Here is a 12,685-nt window from a genome sequence, read left to right on the forward strand (position 1 = left end):
AGCAGGTGTAGCTGAGTTCATCGTTGGAGGCCTTGAAAAAAAATCAGCTCCACCCTTTTCTCTGTTCTTTCTTTTATCCATTTGCTCTTTTGTTGTCCTCTGCCTATTCTCCGGTTCTTCCAGTCTTTGCAGCACCGCCTGCCTTTATGCATCATATTAAATTTTTTACCTTTAGTGATATTTTTTTCTATTCTCAAAATTGTGCTTAAAAGGACCCGTTTGTATTTTCTGCATGAAATCAATCAGTCAGCTGGACCTTCTTGCTCCGCCATCTGGCCTGATTTCTCACCGGCAGCATGCGGGGATTGAGATTCATCTGTCAGAGTCAAACTCTCGTGGCTTGGATGAAGGCCTGGATTTACTGCTGAAGGCGTCTGAACAGTGTTTCTGTTTGAGGGGGGGGGGGGTCTGTTCAGACACGTGTCCATAGCTGCTGATGAATTCTGTCGATCCGCCCCCGCTGCTCCCGAAACGGCGAACCTCTGCTTCAGGAGCAAACTCCTGCAGATGTTGGGTCACGTGACTCAGCTTCAGCAAAAGTTCTAATCCAGGTCACAGGTGATGTTTAGAAAAAAAGAAAGTGATCTATTGTAGGGACTAAACATTTACTGCCAGATTGGAAAGATTTAGTTAAGTTTTTAGGATAGGACAGATTTTATTCTTCCATTTTACACTGATCTATATAAAAAATGCTTTTGATCATATAATTGATATTAAAAACCATCAGAGGCGCCGCAGTTTTAATCCCCGAAGAGATTTCTCTTTTTTTATGGTCACTCAAATCCCAGACAAACAGTCAACAGCTTTGCCTCATTGCTTATGGACACTGGCAGAATTTATTAAAAGATTTCTCCTCCAAAACTGGGGCAGAGTTTAAAAAGAAGAATCTGCATAATCCATATTAAATGGACTTTTATTTTGAAAATGAAAACCCTTTCAACAAATCCATGGATTTGTCCTTTACAATGAGCTGATTCTTTTGTTTATTTTCCATTAAAAAAATGACCTTTGGTTAGTTTTTTGTTATCAGAATTCATCATTTTCTCAGATCACCCGCAAAATTTGTTTATTTTATATCACTTTTTGGAACTTAATTAATTAGACGTTGCAAGATAAAGCGGAATTGATTTTGGATTTTAGCACGAGAGTTAACTCCAGAAATGTAAAACAAAAATGACGATGGACCTTTACGTCTAATAAGAAAAATGTTTTATGAATTTATAGTTTTACAGTTGGAAGTTGTGCAGAGACGATCCCATCGGGCGGTGATCTAATTATTTAATGATCCATTGAGGGTTTGGTGGAAAAGGTCCTGCAGGAGGATGTTTTTCCTTTTATGGTGCAGCAACAAGTGAAATTATATATTTCCTAATGATGTTTTTAGTTGTGACTGTTGGGATGTGTCGTGTTTTAACACAGTGGGATCCAGGTTTTCCTGGAATGTGGGGGAGGATTTTACCGAGTCATGGTGGAGGAGACTCCAGGCTGCTGCTGCTGCTGCTGCTGCTGCTGCTGCTCATCACTTCCAGGCTTCATCTTCACTTCTTATTTACTAGTTCTTACTTGCAAAAATCTGTTTGTTTCTTTTATAATCAAGAACAAAGAAAGACAGCCACCCCGTGTGTTTTGCTCTTTTGAAGCATCTTGCTTCAGACATTTAGATCACTGTTTGAGTGCAGCAGTTTAGAATAAAATGCTGATGAAATTCAAGGCAGCCGTCATGTTAAGGTGCATTAAAGAACATAAGAATACAAGAGAATAGGAAAAGCTCCCATTTCAATGTGTTTGGTACGATCTGTGCCCACTTACCTAGATTTACAAAGATAAAATAATGAAATGTTGGACTTAATTTTGTAAAAAACAAAGGACGTCTGCAAGATGTTCAAATAAAAGAGATGAAGTCTTTAAATTTACTTAATACGTCATTCTTTTTCAATTCCACAGATTATATTGTTTTGCTTTTACTTTTATTTTTTTACTGAAAAAGAAGACGGGAAAAGAAAATTTCGATAGGATTTTATTTAATCTTCCTAATATCTATTAAAATGTACTTTTAGTTTAGAGAGCCTCTAAGAACTTTCCAAAAGTAATTTTGTATTTCTTTTTATAGAAGCAAACAAATCATTCTGGGCTTCTTTATAATGCAACCATTTTAAGTTGAAAGGTTTTTCTCCTTTTTCTTCAAAAGGATGAATAAATAAAGGTCGTTTAAACGCTTCACGGCAATCACACAAATATGCAAATAAGCTGACGAAGCTCTGAAATACTGAACAACAATCGTCATCGTTGGTAGCATCTTCACGTGTTTGCCTAGCTTCACATGCTAAATAATCGGTGCTGTTGCTGCATCATAGTGTCTGTGGAATTGGTGTTGATCCACTGAAGTGGAACTGATCTGCCTGTTTTTTGTTTTTCTCGGAGCAGCTTCATCCTCTTAGAGGTTTCCATGCTTTCATACTTGGATTTACTTCTATAGAGAAGAAGCGCTGCTGTTGGCAGTTCTGATGCTTTCTGTTGCATCCTTAAAGCTGTGGTTAAATGTCTTCACAGTGGTGATTAGGGTCCATTTCTCCCTCTTGTTTAGTCGATCCACAGCTAAGACTCATCTCTTGTTTACGCTCGCTTCATGTCCCACTTTGTTCCCCAGCTGAGCTGCCAGCATGTTAACTCTGCTTGTCTGGACCTGCTTGTTGAAAGCGACAGCTGTCATTATACAGGGGGGGTCGCTTAAAGACAGTTTTAGAGTCCCAGCCAGAGCTGGGAAATAAAAGGCGCTGAAAGACTTAAAGAAGCAGAGCGCCACAAATCAGACTCTTATTTTCCTTCCAGTTGAAAATGTCATTTTGTTTGGATGTTTAATATGAAAACATTTTTTTTAAACAATGTCTGCTAATTATAATCATATTCATATATTATGTAGCTTCAAATGCTACATAATGTCTTTCAGTGATTTAAAACCCCAAAGACTGACATTGAAAGGATAAAAATCTTCCAAATATTTTTATTATTTTGCTTAAAAATTGAATTTAATTATTTCAGTTTGTGGTTAAATGAAAAAAAAAAGAAGTAATTTTATTAATGAACAGTCTAAAAAAATGTGGTAAAACTGTCATCAGCTTAATGTTGCTTCTTTATGAGGTGGGAACCTCGATGCTGGCACTGTGAGCATACATGGCGGACCTACAGTGGTACTAAAACATCAGTTTCTATTCACGTTTAACCGTATTTTTTAATGATGGCTGAATGCTAATCAGCTGTTATCTAAAGCGACGGTCTTGATGGCTTCAGGGCTGAAATGATCCTGGCCCTCTTTGGATCAGGCTGCAGATGAAGCAGGTGTTACAGCATCAGTGTTGCCATGGAAACCGCACGTCAGAGCCCCTCCGCTGTTTTTTATTTTATTGTTTTGTGAAGTGTTGGCATGGAATAACAGGCTCATTGTAATGCTTTTTTATGTTTTATTTCTTTGTCTATTTTATTATTCAAGTTTTTTTTTATTTTTTAAATAATGAAATATAAAAAAATCTATTTTTTTTATTCTACATGCCTCCTGCCAAAACATTCTTACTTTTAATAGCAAATCTTTTTTTTTTCTATTAGATTTTTTTTTTAGCAATTTTACAGTTTTTTATTCTTTTGTTTCTCACTGTTCTACATGTTATTAGTAAAACATTTTAAATATGCATGCTTTTCTTTGTCACTCTATGAAACTATCATTAGTCTCTGTTGGTAAATGATTGGCTCAATGTTCTACTTATATCCTGAATATTTTGCTTTTTAGATCAAAAAAGGAAAAGTTCCTATAATGTTTTCCCTTATTTCAATAATTTAGAGCTTCTTTAGGTCAAATAATCCTTGCCTTCTGCAAACATGCTTGTCATATCCTTATCGTCTGTTTCCAGAAACCAAAATGAAGTTTCTGTTTTCAGTCTTGCACAGTCATTATTAAAGAAGTGCGATTTCTGTGGCTGGAAGTGCGTGCGCTTGCTTTGATTGGAATAAGCAGATCCATGGATTCCTGAAGGACCAGGTGGCTGCTGCTGTTGCTGCCTCCGGCTGTTGCCACGGTGACAGTTTATGTCCTCGGTAACTGATGGATGAAGCGACCCGGCCTTCGCCTGGTGTGTGTGACAAAATGAAGGGAGACTGGGAGCAAATGTAATGAGATGAAGCTAAATGTGAAATATGTGCAGCATGATGGAAAGAATTGTTTAGATGGGTTTTATACTAAATAAAGGAAATGGGACTGAAGCTGACAATGAAAATCAAAAGGGGTGAAAAAAAAGCCTTATTTGGAAGAGAATAACAAAGAAAGCATGACAGTAAAAGGAGATGCACGCATCTTTTATGAGGATACCCTCACAGGGGATCCTCCCTTCCCCTCCAATCTCTGCAGCAACGTTGCCATAGCAACCAGGTTGCCAGGCAATGATGCCAGGCATCAATCTCTCAAACAAGAGGCTAGACAAACCTGGATCAGCTGCTCTGTTGGAAATAGAACTGAGCTAATGGTGACTCTAAGAAAATGAGTCGGTGAGGGAGGCTGTTTTACATTTATCAATCCCACAATGCCTTTCTGTTGTTCCAAAGAACAGACGTCACTGATGTACAAATATGGCCGTGAAGAGATAAAGTTCATGTTTTTTTCCCCTGTTTTATTTTTAAAATCTTAAATATCAGAACTTTTTTTCAAAAGTGTGAAAACTGAACTTAAACTATGAATACTCAGATTAATACACAGAGTAATAATATTAGTCTAAATCGATTGCATCATCTCTAATTATGTTCTTATTGTCCCAAGGACAGTGTTTTACGAGTATTTACTCTTAATATAGCAGAAAAAAACAAGGCTAAAGACAAAAGTACAAAAATCAGGACAACAAAGTAAAGTACTTTCACTTATAAGCTTTAAATTGGGTTAAAAGAAGGGGCCACTCTTTGTAGAACTATGATTAGGAAGAAGGAAAAAGAAATTGGGAACAATTTCAACAAATAGGTTTTTTTCACTTTACAAGTGCATAAAGGAACCATTTTAACAAAGGCTGTCTCAAGGAACGGTAAAAGCCAATAAAAAAGCACAATTGGTACAAATGAAATGAAAACTTAATAAAACCACTTGGTGATCACTTGAACTCAAAGTGCAGTGGTCCAATCGCAGAAGGACCAGAGGAAATTAGATTTGGATAGAGGTACCTGATAATACGACATGGGGGCAGTTTGTCTTAACAGATTCTCCAAGTTCAAAGTGTAGGTGTAAGTGTAGGTAATATAAGGTTAAAGCAAAAAAAACCTACAATAGAAGATCAACCAGACTTTTCTAATGGATTTTTAGGAGGAAAAAGCCCACCCACCTAAATCTGGAGACTTTGAATGGTAGTAAAAGTGTCTTGTTTTTATTTTGAGTCAAACTGTTGATGCCAAGTGTGACACGTTTTCATGCTATGGTTGTGTGAATGGCACTTTTGAACAGCATCACACCTTCATTGCTTCTGTAAAGCCTCTGTGCCCCCGCTTAACGTAAGGGGGACGTAACAGAGCTGCAATGCAATGGGTGTACCCTACCCGAGTGCCCCTTGGTGGGGAGGGTGATGGGACATCAGGAGATGTCCCCTCAGTGCCCTACCCGCCAATTTTAACTGCACCCCCTTAGTACACACACCCTTTACTCCTCCACATCTACATTCCAATACAAACACACATAAATGAACACACACGCCCTCACATACACGCACACACACACACACGCATATCACAAGGAAGGTGGGACCTTGGACCATCTGTTCCCTACCCCATCCCTGGTAGGGGGTACTGGGCCCTTGGCAACGGTGGCCGTGTCCCCTGGGTGCTGGTTTCCTGGGCCCGGCAGTCCTCTCTCCACGCAGGGAGGGGGATCCCTGAGCTTTCCGGCAAGACCAGAAGCCGGGGATCATATCACATCACACCTGAGCCGGGGGTGTCCGTGTCCCTGTGGGGTGGGTTCTGGTCCATGCCCTTGAGCCCTGGCCCTCGCCAAATTTTCAACTGTGACCTAGCCTGGTCGGGCCATCTTTACAACCCCTCTTCCCCTGGGTGTCCTCCTCCTGGGCAGGGGCAACTGGCCCCTGCCTTGCTCGTTCCTGGACCAACCGTGGGCCGGGTGGGTGGCTGCCTGGAGCCAGGGCGGGTCTCCCTTGGGGGGTCCTGGCTCGTACCTGGGGTTGGGGTGGGGGGATGCCCAGAAATCTTGGTTGGTGGTGGGGTGCTCGTTTGGAGCTGTGGGCGCTCTTCTGGGGCGGGGCCCTGCGTTGGGGCCTCCCGGTGTGGCAGGGAGGGCCCTGCTGGCCCTGCCCTGGGTGACAGATGTGATCACCTGGGGGGTGGTTGTTCTTTATCTGCTACTGTGCGGGCGTGGGGGGATTCTGGCTGCCACTGCTGCGGCGGGGTCTTGGTGTGGGGGTGGCTGGGCACTCTCCCTCCTTCTTTTCACGTTCCACCATCCATTTTAGAAGAACATAAACACTCACCTGAGCACAGGTGTTAGCTCACCTTTACACTAATAGTTTGCATGATTAAATGAAATATTTCACACACTAGTTGGTTTGAAGGCATACGTATGTGTGTGTGAACACTATCTGTATTGTGTACATGTTGACATGTGGACGTTTTTTTTGGAGCCAACAGGTGTGTTGATAACATGTGAGTGTGTGTGTGGACAGGCCCCGCCCTTATAGACCTGCATTATATCTGAACCTCACTGTAATGTATAAACATCCAGCAACTTGTTGCTTTATGTTGCTTCATGGTCCCCCCCCCCTCTCTAACATCCCTCACTCTTCCTCCCTCCTTTCCTTTTCCGATCAACACAATTTTTTTTTAAATATGATAGAAGTGAATAAAGTTTGGCCTCGATTCCAAAAGGGGTTTATTCAGACATACCTTTGGTTTGTCTGAAGATTAATAACCCCTGTTGTTAAAGTAAAATATGTCCAACACAAGAGGCCTTCAGATCTCATCTGTATGGCAGCTGTTGGACAGAACAAATAAAAAAAGAGCTGCAATGGGTATAACAAATGCAAAACTATTGGTTTGTGTGTTAAAAAAAGAACCTTCTAATGAAGTAAACGGAGACAAAATGGGCAAAACGGATGCAATTGGAGACGTAACGAGACTAAGCAGACATGGGCAGGTATGACGGGGACGAAAGACAAAAATAACTGAAGGGTAACTGGCTTAACAAGTGTCTAACAAATGGTTTGCACATATAAAAAAATCCTTATGTTTAAAGATGTACAGAGATGTCAGACATGTTGTTCTGTGATCCGCTTTGTCATGTTTACTGTTAATATTTTAGCATCATTAATGAGAGTAGGAGGGAAGGTACCAAGCTCTGGGTCAGTGTGTGCACCAATGACGACAAAATAATCAGTGCACAGCTTAATCCCCGTTAAAAGCTTTCCTGCGACTGCATGCATTTTCATGATGCCGCTCTGTGCTCCCACCCAGCATCACCACTGTTGTGCTCAGCCTCATGTTAAACAGCCAGCGGACGTGTGCTGGCTTTCTTTGCACGCCCGGCGGGGCTGGTCTGGCCTCCTCTGTGGTGGGTGTGGTGCATGGATTGCTCATTGATCTTTGTCTCTGCTCTCGGTTTAACTGCTGCGTTTGATGTTCAGCGTTTGTACTTTAGCCTTTTCAATTGAAGGTCAGAGATTAGCTCTTTTCTTGTCAAGTGGACGGTTTCTGTTAATACAAAATAAACAAGGTTCTTCACAAATGTATATCGGCTTCCTCCAAAAATAGAGAAACTGGACAGATGTTGTCAATGTGACTTTTTACGGGAAGTTCATCTGTCTGTCTTTTTTTCTGTTTTCCTCCTTTAGGGCAGTTATCCCATCTGGGACGATTTCATCAGCAAGGCCAGCAAACTGCAATCGCAACTCAGGTAACACACAAATAGGCTTTAGTTTACATTCACAATTCTGTTTTTAGTTTCAAACTTGCAATAAAGTTACATTAACCTAGTCTACATGATCAAAATGATTGTTTTATACCAAAAAGTAACTTCTCAAAATTTCCTCCATTTATCTGAACTTTAACCTCTAGGGGTCTGCAGACTGGGGCTCCGGAGCCACATGGGCTCTTTTACCCCTACATTGTCTGGTTAAATACATCTGGTTACATTTTTTTTTGAAAATTTGAAAAGTAACTGCTAAAAAAAAAAAGAGTTAAGTAAATACTTGAAAGATGGTCTATGTCACAAGCATTTTGACTGAATTTTGTGCGTCATGTACCACTAAAAAACCAATTGGAGGTCAATAAGCAGAACCACAATGTGTGCTTAAGAATATTTTCTATATTTGACAAAGACCCAATTCTCACATCACTGTTAAAAACGTTTTATGACCTCCTTGGAGCTTGAACTTTTAAATCTAGTAAATTACTCTCTTCAGACACGTGCCACGTGTGGGTTCTCTATTTTTCTCTGAAAAATAAAGTTTTTATTCGACTGACTTTTAAGTCAAAACTGATTTCTGGACGATCAACACTGAATCTTTACTTTTTTTTTATCTAAAAAAAGCATGGTAGAAATGTGGATCTTAGGAGAGTAAATATAACAAGAAAAATGTAGACGGAAGCTTGAATGCAACAGATTGAGGTGCTGAGTTGACAATCTGTTAATAGTGTTCTTACTTAACTGTGTGAACTCATTCAGTGGTAGACTCCTCCATATGTTACATTTGGCCCAAAAAGCTGTAGATCTAAATTGAAAACGGACGCCTCACACACGTCTGAAACATTCAGAGAGCTGCTCTATTTTGCTCATGAAAAGTTGTCAACTTTTTGGTTTCGGAGACCCTGAACCTCCATGTGAACCCGTCACCGCCAAACGTAGCAAAACCTATATTGGTCGACCTCATTAAGGGATTAAATGTCCGTCCCCTTTGCTGTTGTGTGGCCACACCCCAGTCAGAAGTTCACCGCCTGCACTATATACACAAGTTAACGCAAAGAGTGACACGCACAGCTGAAGGTTGGTGCACACAGGCAAAAAGCCATCAGGAACGCGCCCTGAAAGCTGCTGCTGCTTCATGCCTACATCTACTCTTGTGCTTTCCAGACATTAACCACCCACTGACGCACACACACACACACACACGTGTGTAATACACAACTTAATTAACCTTGTCTGGGTGACAAAGATTAATGATGTCCCTATAAAGTCATCAGTGAAATTGAGATTCTGCACTGAGGTGAGACAGAAGTCAGCAGAGGCTGCAGCTGAAAGTCTCTCGCTGTGTTTCTGCATCCAAAAACCATCAATGATTAGTTGGTCTGCAAATGGTTTGTCTTTTAGAAATATATTTCTGCTGATTTTTCCCTTTTATATTTTATGTTTTTTTTCTCTCCTTAAAGATGTTTCCATGCATCTTTTTTTTTGTGTCACTTATTTTGACCGCTTGTGAGTTCAATTCAGGGAACTTAATAATCTAGAAAAACAATGTTTTTTTAAATATTGATTGCAGTTTCTGGGTTACAGTTTTTTGGATAATCTATCTTTCAGCTCATGCTTCCTCTGTTCTGCCTCTTAGGACCACAGTCGTCGCGGTCGCCGCCTTTCTGGACGCCTTTCAAAAAGTGGCTGATCTGGCGACCAACAGCCGCGGTAAGTCCGCACGGTTTCCTGTCCGATGATTGCCGATGCCGTCTGACTCTAAGGGCAGATTGGATTTGATGCAGCTTTGATTTTTGTTGCTTGGCAGACCGGGGATTCATGTCTGCCCAAAAGTTAGTTCATTCTGGAAACACAATTAAGCTCAGGTTTCATTTCTGACCATTCCTTTTTATTCAAACTGTAATGAATGGGGAGCAGAAGCAAAAACGCCGTTGGAGGAGGTTTATTTGTGACTCAGAAAATGCACTGGGTGGGGGGCCACAAGCTCCCTGCTCTGCTCCATCCGGATGCATCCACTACCAGATCCATGTACGTCTTCCGTTTCCTTGTCTGAGCTGGCATATCAAATTGTCCCATTGAATAGCTCCAATATTGCTCGCCATTTTTGTTGTTGCTGAAGGGGGGGGGGGCTGTGAGCTTGCTGTCATTTTTTTTGCTTTTGGGGCTTATTTGCTAACACTTCAGATTTTCTTCGCTGCTGAGAGCCTTTTTCGTCTCTTTTTATAAATTACTCTTGTTTTTCAGTGGCTAGGTTTTACAAGACTTATGTGAAAGTTTGGTATTTAATGAAGAATTCCAGTCTAAAGACCTGAAAGTTTAGATTTATTATTTATAATTGCAATAGAAATTCCACGTAGGTTCTTAGAAGTTTCAATTCTAGATTAAAAAGAGGGAAATGGGGGGGGGGGGGGGGGGGGAAGAAAAAAGTAGGTTACTAATTTGACTGTTGCAAGAATGTGAAGTGCCTTTAAATTGAGCCAAAGAAAAAAAAAATTGCAAGGTTTTCTAAATCAGCTTCATAATGTCCAGGAGCAGCAGTGAGAAGAGTTTCTGCTGACCTCAACAGACGCAAACACTCGCTCAGTCGGTGCTTCTGAAGCCTGCATGGATGTTATAAATGCAGAGTTGGCTCCCTTTCAGGTTTCGGTATAACTGGCATTATCTCACCTTTTATAGTGAGGAGAGCCTCCGATTTTATACTCAGCAGAAACTGACAAACGTCTCAGAGTGGCCCGCCCTGCAGAACGTCAGTGCAGATCTAATGAATCACTTCAGCCAGACTAAGCAGCGTTTTCCGTCATGCGGTTTGAGCAAACGTCCTTTCTGCTTTTTATCTGACATCATAAAGTGCATCAGCAGCACAGACGGAAGCAATGACTGCACCTTTCTGTGCTGATGGCTGTAGGAAACTGAGCTAAAGCAAAGATATGCAAATTCTACAAAACGAAGCAGCTTTGAGGAGAGCATTTCTGCGTTTTTCAGAAGAAACATCAGAATTTTCCTGATTTTCCTGAGACTCCTAATTCTGGGTTTGATTTTCAGTTTGTGATTAGACCCTCTTGTTCCCGGCATGTCGCTGAACCACGGAAGAACAGATTAAAGCAAAAAAAAAAAAAGATGCCTCACAGGCAACTTGGTTTGATTTGCATCTTGCTTGGCTCTTTTTTTGTCACCAGTTTTTTTTTCCTGGTGAGATTTTTTGGTTGGACTGCTGTGTGCATGTGTGTTTGTGTGCGTGCATGCGTGTGCGTGCATGCGTGTGCGTGCACAGACGTGAATGTAGGCCAACATCCTGCTGGGTGACTCCCCGTCACAGGGACAACGGCAGCAGAGGAAACAATCAGTCACTGTCATGATGATCCCAGTGTTCTTGGTTGCAACTGCTCTGTAATCAACTTTGTGGGTGTGTGTGGGGGGGTGTGTGTGAGTGTGTGTGTGAGTGTGATGCAGAGGCAGTCACACCTGGAGCAATGTGTCTGCTGTTTGTGTGGTTTGTGTGGCCCCAAATCACTGAATATAGATATATATTACTTATATTTACATCATAAACAGTTATTAGTTTTAAAAGAGAAAGTACTTAAAATATGTTTGTTGTGTGTCTTTATGGAAAAAATACATTTTTTTCTCTTTTTTTTTTCCAAGTATAAACTTTGCTGGTTCCTTAAATACAAATAAAAACAGATTTTTGTATTTTATTATATTTCTTTTCAAGCAATAAAACCTAAATTAAGCCAAAAAAGAAAACCCGCAGAAACTCATCAAATATTGACTAAACTTTACAACTAACTGTTATATAAACATGAAGTATTTTACATCATAGAAGTAGTATAAAGATGTTTTTCAAATGTGTTATTACTTTTGCTATAAAAACTGCTAAACAATGGGCAAGAACAGTTTAAAAAATTACTAGAAAACATTTTAAGTTCAGTTGTCTTTTATTTTGAGCGGACCATTTAACAAATATTCAAAAGGAAGAGACTGGATAACCCAAAATGTAATGGTGAAGCATTTATCAGGGCAAATACGTTTAAATATTTGTTACAAAAGCCTTAAAAAGAATTGTTTTAATCCCTCTCCTTTAAAATATATATTAAAGTAATATTGTAGGAATTGCTTTACTGTAAAACATTATGGATACATGCTAGCACAGAAATATATAATATATATATGAATAAAAATATTATAAGAAACATATTTTTTGTCTTTTATCATAGTCTGTTTTGTGGATGTTTTCCTTTATGTTTTTTTGTAGTTGAATAATTTCGTTTTTATTAATTGAAATCTCAACTTTTATTGCAATCACTTTAGAGTTGTAGACATGTTTATTTCAACCCCCCCCCCCCCCCCCCCCCAACGCTATTCCAAATCCCTTAAGTACGAAATTAGTAGAAAAGGGTTTAAGCAATGAGATGACGTCCATTCAGTTGCTATTGTTTTCATGACACGGACACCGCCATTTTGGTGTCAGACGTCATCTTCAGTAAGCAGCCATTGGTTCGAGTCGATCTGAGTCGACGTTTCTATGGCAACCACTAGGCCTGCACAACAAATCGCAAATTTATCCTCATGGTGAAGCTGTGCAATACGCATATCGCGAAAATTGCAACAAATGCTAACCTTAAATGTGCTAAAACAATCTTATGGCAGCTTATAATACTTAACAAATTAAACAAAACGCTTTATGCATTTGACCATGATGGATATTTAGATGAGGGTCATTTGGAGTGTGATTTAACCCTTTATAGGGCAAGT

General features: G+C 40.1%; 1 protein-coding gene across 4 annotated transcripts in view; it reads left to right on the forward strand.

Annotated features, from left to right (window-relative positions):
• The window catches only part of LOC101170030 (MTSS I-BAR domain containing 1), a 51,017-nt gene that overhangs the window by 2,514 nt on the left and 35,818 nt on the right, over positions 1-12,685 (forward strand). For all 4 annotated transcript variants that reach the window (XM_011480651.4, XM_020706890.3, XM_011480652.4 and 1 more), the window contains exons 2-3: positions 7,860-7,921; positions 9,570-9,643. In XM_011480651.4, coding sequence (XP_011478953.1) covers positions 7,860-7,921; positions 9,570-9,643 — 136 coding nt within the window. The remainder of the gene's footprint in view (positions 1-7,859; positions 7,922-9,569; positions 9,644-12,685) is intronic.

This window comes from Oryzias latipes, chromosome 11, assembly GCF_053564925.1.
Source record: "Oryzias latipes strain Hd-rR chromosome 11, Olatipes_Hd-rR_3.1".
Lineage (NCBI taxonomy): Eukaryota > Metazoa > Chordata > Actinopteri > Beloniformes > Adrianichthyidae > Oryzias > Oryzias latipes.